Below are 6,694 nucleotides of genomic sequence, written 5' to 3'. Positions count from 1 at the left end.
AAATCTCGATATGTCAGTTTTTAGGAAATTCTTTGATAAATTAATCCTACAATTTTTCATGTGCAGAGATTCCTGAGACAGTTCCTAGTATCGAATATTGAATATCACTCATCCAAAATCCGGAGTTGGTTTGAAACACCATATTCATTTTCTATCATTTTTTGAACAATTGGTAGAAATCCAACATCTTGCTCCACATGTGCAATTACATTCTTTGAAACTTTCATTAGCTCTGGTATGAGCTCTTTTGAAAGTCTTTGTTGTTGGTGTTTGTCATGTGCATCGAAGAAAATGGTAAGTATTCATGTATTTCAATTTTCAGCTTTCTTTTAATATGAAAGAATTAGGAAGCTACATACTAAATAAATTCCATAGTTTGACATAAAATAGCATATATACTCTCTTCTGAAGTCATTGTGCATAAATGTCATCATTTTCAATACTTTCATGCATTTTAATGTACAAAGCATGCATGATAGGAGTTGAGTACTACTAGCTTGTCATAGTATACATTCTCTTATGTTTGCTCACATGATTCTATTTGGTAAGTATATGACCAATCGCCATTTTGGCGGAAGTTGAGACAACACACAACACTTTTCGTATTGGCACATAGATTTAATCCTGTTATGAAAATGGTGCCTAGTAATTTTTTGTTTTTATATTTATTTTCCTATCTTCTTCCATTTTTTGATTAATTGATTCTCAATGTTATGAATGAAATAGAATGATATAATATTGATAACATGGAAGCTAATGTATGTGAAAATGCAGTATTCTTGCATTGTTAACTCTATGAATTTCTCAGTTATCTTACAAACTATACTTGAACCAAGTCTTTTAGTAATAAACTTCTTCCATTTTTTGATTCATCTCCCCTGTTAGCAGTAAGTTAACTTATAGACAAAAATATTTGTGTTGTTATAATTGGATTATAGTAATCATCGTCTTGCTTTGTTAAAACAAGCTGAGGTGTATGGATTGAAATTACTGCCTATGTAGGCAATCAAAAATATCCAATGTGTGTCGGTAAAATACTACGCAGATGGTCAGCAGCAGTGAATTTTGGAACAATGACTAGGGATCGAGTCTCGCAAGCGGCAGTGTGGTAGTTAAATTCCCTCCAATGAGGGGAGCTCCTTGTGCGCGGCGTAGCATAAGGTCTAGCTGCTACTGGTTGGCTGAGTCACCATGATTTACCTCCTTTCACATTCTTGTCAAGCCGGAGGTGAAGGACGCCTAAGAGCATCTCCAACCCAACTCCAAAATGGAGTATTCCTTCATTATAGAGCATCAATTCTCCTCCAACCCATCTTCATTCCTCTACTCCATTTTAGAGGAAGGAATAGTAATCCTCTAAAAATGGAGTATAACTGTTCAAATAGAGGAGGCAAATGGAGGATAGCTTAATTACAAAATTGCCATCATGAAAATTGCAATATAACCCTTGTAGTTTTATCAAATTTTTTGGCCAATTTTTTAATCCAATCCACGTCATCCAAATATCCTTTGCATCTAAATATTCACCACTGCACACCATGATGTGCCACGACAATATCCGATTACAAATTTGTAACCGGATATTGCTATTTTTTTTAAATTTTATTTTTTGGGTCGTGGTGGGTCGAGATGGGTCGAGTGTAGTGTTTTTTTTTTTTGGTTGAGCACGACCCAAGCACGACCCAGGCGAGACCCAAGCAAAGTGAAGAGTTTGCTCAGTTTGCTCGACCCAAGATAGCTTGGGTCGAGTAGGGTATTTTTTTTATTTTTTTTCATTTTTATTTAATATTTATTTAATTATACATAATTATTAAACTTTTTAATTTTACATTTTAATAAAAAAATATAATACTAAATAATAGATAAAAATAATTAAAGTGGTGAAATAATTTTATTTAAATGAAAATAAAATATTAATTAAAGTAATAGTAGAACCCATAAATATTTGGTTGGTGTGAGATATTTTATTGTGAAATATGAGATATTTGAATAGAGAAATATTTGATTAATGATATGGATTAGGGGGTCCACAAATATTTGTACGAAATATCTTTATTATTGTGGATGGCCTAATAAAGTAGACAATAAAGAAACACACACAACAATAAAGATAAACATATCACCAAAAATAAAAATAAAAACACACACAACAATAAAGATAAACACATTCTTATTTCATTGCAATCATGAGAGAACACTAGTATGGTGGAAGGTCGGACCCGGATGGTGAAGTTCCTCCGAAGAACTGTCCAAATGGTGTAGAAGTTCCGTCGGAGCCATCCCCCGTCTCCATTCTTTTTTGCCAAATTTTTTGTTGTTCTTTGATCAAGTATGCACGGACTGATTCATCAACGCACATAGGGTTCATCCTTAGTATTTTGTTTTCTTCTTTAAAAGCCATTATCGCATTCCTTTGTTTCTCAACAGCAATGAGTTGTTGTCGTTGTACCTCAGCATTCTCCATAACAGCCACCATTTTCTCAGTACATTTGGCCATGATGGAAATGTCCTTCAAGTGTTCTTCAGTGGCTTTTCTTTTGGCTTTGGCCTTTTTTATGCCAATTGGACGCTGAGAACTCCCTCCTGATGGATTATCTTCATCCAGGTTTATAGCAAACCCAGATAGCCCTCCCGAATCGGGTGTTGGTGATTCTGTGTTGGGAGAATAGTTAGATTGGGATGAGTCGATATTCTCGCGGTTTGGTATGAAATTCGGTAAAATAGCGTTTGATGACCTAAACTTCTCTTGGTCCTTAAGCAAAGACCATACATGATCCAACCGCCAAGTCGACCCAGCTGATTGCTTAAATAAGGCTTTTGCTTGATCCAACTATAATACGGTATGAATTGTATCTTAGTCACATAAAGTAAAAAAATATAGTTTCACATAAATATGAAAAAAAAAATTAATTACTCACAATATCTTTCTCAGAAGCACCACTTGGACGACTAAGTTCCACCTGGCTAACACATGAACTAAAGTTTTGGAAAATCTTGTTTATGTTGAACCAGCGACATTGGAGGGCCTTAGTAGTTCGAGGCTCTGTTGAGTTACTAGCGAGTTGTTCGTTGTATGTAGCTGTCACTCGTGACCATAACCTATCGCGTGATTGGTTTATACCAATTATTGGATTTTGGGAGACATCAAGATAAGCCATCACGAGTAGTTTGTCCTCCTCGATTGAGAAGGCAGCACCACGTTTAGATGAAGTCATTTGATTGTAAATAATTATTCAATTTGTATGAGTTGTCTCAAGGCTTCATATGATGCTTCAATTTATAGCCAAAACATTTTGATAAAAAATCTGGATCAACGGTCTCAAATAAAATTAAATCTGATCTAAAGGTGTGTATTGAAAGAACTTTATTTTAAATGTACAATGCATCTCGGACATACTATAGAGTTTTTTTATTAGATGACAGCAACTAGACAACCCATCACATGGCTTTGATTTGAAATGCACAACCCGTTGGCTTTATTTGAAATGCATCTCAGTTTCTTTATTAGATGATAGCAACTAGACAACCCATCACATGGCTCTGATTGTGATTAGACACCACTAGACAACCCCTCACATTGCCTTTATTTGAAATGCATCTCAGTTGGCTTTATTGAAATACACAATCCGTGACAAAAAAAATGAGTTGGCTTTTACTCTATATAATATTAAAATTAAATTAAAATATCTAACATAACTAAACTAATAAGTGTTACCACTTATTTAAAGACCAGTGACTTCTTGATAATTTACACAACTTGCTCAAAAATGAATTTTCATGAAGGAGGTCCTTCAAGTTTTTCTTTCTATGCGTCCTCGTCGTCATCTGACGACGAAGATCAACCTAGTGCCAACATACAAAATGAGTTGAATCGCATTGACGAACAACAAATGATTTTAAGCCAACTCATAAACAGTGCTACCGTTGTCTCCAATTACTTCGAAGAAAGTGTTAATTTGCAACGTCGAGGCTCGATCACTGGCCATGTTGTGATTAATTGAGACAGATTAGCTGCCGAACAACGCTTGTACAATGACTATTTTTCTGAGTCTTCAATGTACAATGAATCAATGTTCAAGAGACGTTTTCGAATGTCTCGTCGATTATTCTTGCGAATTATGGAATCAGTTCAACAACATGACAATTACTTCGTACAGAAAGTAGATGCATTGGGGAGGCCCGGGTTGTCCCCATACCAGAAGATAACAGCTGCAATGCGTATCTTAGCATATGGTATGGCGGCAGATTCAACGGATGAGTATATTAAAATCGGGGAGTCTACTGCGATTGAAAGTTTAAAAAGATTTTGTCGGGCTGTGGTGGAGGTTTTTGGTGACTGGTATCTTCGGTCTCCAAATGCTGAGGACATTGAAAGGATTCTCCTTATTGGAAAACAACGTGGATTCCCGGGGATGCTAGGAAGCCTAGATTGTATGCATTGGAAATGGAAAAACTGTCCAACAGGTTGGGCTGGACAATATGCTGGTCGTAGCGGAAAACCAACCATCATTTTGGAGGCCGTAGCAGATTACGAGTTGTGGATATGGCATGCATACTTTGGTTTGCCAGGTTCAAATAATGACATTAATGTGTTATCAAAATCTCATCTTTTTGTTAATTTGGCCAATGGTGTAGCTCCCCCTGCTAACTATGTCATACAAGGAAAAGAATATACCATGGGATACTACCTAGCAGATGGTATATATCCAAAGTGGGCTACTCAAGTGCAAACAATCCACAATCCACAAGGTCCAAAGAAGAAATATTTTGCAGCACGACAAAAAAGTTGTAGAAAAGATGTTGAACGAGCATTTGGAGTATTGCAATCAAAGTGGGCGATAATCACTGGACCTGCACGAGTTTGGAGCAAACAAGTGCCGCATGATATCATGACAGCATGCATTATAATGCATAATATGATTATTGAAGACGAAAGAGAATTGAATGTGCCAGTCACAGATTATCGCGAGGCACCCATCCCAGATGTTGAAATGGCACGTGATGAGCATGTCCGATTTCAAGAGTTTCTTGCACGCCATCGTAAAATAAAAGATAAATCGGCTCACTATGCACTCCGAGATGCTCTTATTGACCATTTGTGGGAGGAGTACAGTAATTCGGAATATTAGTATTTTTAATGGTCAATTTGTGTGTTGTTCTTTAAATATTGTGTCGTTTATGTTTGTCTTGATTTATATTTTATGTCTGTTTGATGAATGTTGTCTTTTGTTTGCAATTTGATGACAAAATAAATGTATTGTTCTAAATAAACGAGTCGAATACACATGTAGTTGTGTTATGTTTAGCGAATTAATTAAGTTTAGTTAAATAATAAACGAGTCGAATGAAATATTTGGTAAGATTTAAAAGATATGGGTTGAAAATGAAATAAATTAAAAAAATAGAGTAATTTTTAATATTTAAAGGAAATGGGTTGAAAATGAAATAAATTAAAGAAATAGAGTATTTGGTAATATTTAGAGGATATGAGTTGGAGAAGGTTTTTGAAAATAGAGATCGTGAATCTCTATTTTAGAGGATAGAGGATGAAAAATAGAGGATATGAGTTGGAGATGGCCTAAGATGAGCGATTTCACCTTTTGGAACAATGCTACGCAGACGGTGACTTATCTATAAAACTCTTTTAAAGCTTTAAATAAAAATGAGGCCCAATAGTATCGGTCAAAGAAATTTTAGTCGGCCCAACACCATTTCGCTTAAACCCTAATTGTCACTCCGACTTACCCACATCATATTCAAAGCTTCTCACTGTTGGCTGCTAGGGGTTACCTCTGCCGTGGACAGAGATTAACGAAAGAAACAACCATGGCGGCGCCAACTGAATCCGTCCAATGTTTTGGCCGTAAGAAAACTGCGGTAGCCGTCACCCACTGCAAGCGCGGTCGCGGCTTGATCAAGATCAACGGTGTCCCGATCGAACTCGTGCAACCGGAAATCCTCCGATACAAGGCGTTCGAGCCAATCCTCCTCCTTGGACGCCAACGTTTCGCAGGAGTTGACATGCGCATCCACGTCAAAGGAGGAGGTCACACCTCTCAGATTTACGCCATCCGTCAGTCCATTGCGAAAGCACTGGTCGCATTTTACCAGAAGTACGTCGACGAGCAGTCGAAGAAGGAGATAAAGGATATTCTTGTGAGGTACGACAGGACTTTGCTCGTGGCTGATCCCAGGCGATGCGAGCCGAAGAAGTTCGGTGGGCGCGGTGCTCGTGCGAGGTTCCAGAAGTCATACCGTTGAAATATTTTCTGTGCATATCTTCTGCGTACCATGATTATCAGTACTGTAGTTTTTTTGGGATTAAATTAAGATAACTGTCTGGCTATGTTTTCGGTATTCTTGTGGTTCCCTTTTCTTCTGAAGCATCTTATGAAAGTTTTTTGACAGATTTTAGCTGATACGTTTTATATCTCGAAGTATAACTAGCATGATAATCATTCCATGTACAATTTGTGGCAATTCATTTGCTGTTGTTCAATCGTGTGTTGGCATGATCTGTTGCTATGGCTTGGGTATTTGATGCAAGCATGATTTTTTTTTCCAATTACTAGAATGCCTTGGCAGATAGATAACAATTGCAAATTTTACCGCATAGTGGACCAGTGATGCTGGGATTTTCAAGAAAACTCATTATAGAATCTATGATTTGGGATCGCATTAATTGTGTTGGTGC

General features: G+C 36.9%; 2 protein-coding genes across 2 annotated transcripts; one reads left to right on the top strand and one right to left on the bottom strand.

Moving 5' to 3' along the window:
* Nucleotides 1-2,076: 2,076 nt before the first annotated feature.
* LOC140810099 (uncharacterized) lies at nt 2,077-3,667 on the bottom strand. The gene is made up of 2 exons (XM_073167907.1): nt 2,919-3,667; nt 2,077-2,830 (listed from the first exon to the last, which is right to left on the bottom strand). The coding sequence occupies exons 1-2, from the start codon at nt 3,213-3,215 to the stop codon at nt 2,198-2,200; spliced, it is 930 nt and encodes a 309-aa protein (XP_073024008.1). The 5' UTR covers nt 3,216-3,667; the 3' UTR covers nt 2,077-2,197.
* Nucleotides 3,668-5,719: 2,052 nt separating this feature from the next.
* On the top strand, nt 5,720-6,428 carry LOC140810574 (small ribosomal subunit protein uS9-like). Its single transcript, XM_073168416.1, has one exon. The coding sequence runs from the start codon at nt 5,827-5,829 to the stop codon at nt 6,259-6,261; it is 435 nt and encodes a 144-aa protein (XP_073024517.1). The 5' UTR covers nt 5,720-5,826; the 3' UTR covers nt 6,262-6,428.
* The last annotated feature ends 266 nt before the right edge of the window (nt 6,429-6,694 follow it).

This window comes from Primulina eburnea, chromosome 13, assembly GCF_022965805.1.
Source record: "Primulina eburnea isolate SZY01 chromosome 13, ASM2296580v1, whole genome shotgun sequence".
In the NCBI taxonomy this organism is placed as follows: Eukaryota; Viridiplantae; Streptophyta; class Magnoliopsida; order Lamiales; family Gesneriaceae; genus Primulina; species Primulina eburnea.
This window is presented reverse-complemented; position numbering and strand designations above follow the sequence as displayed.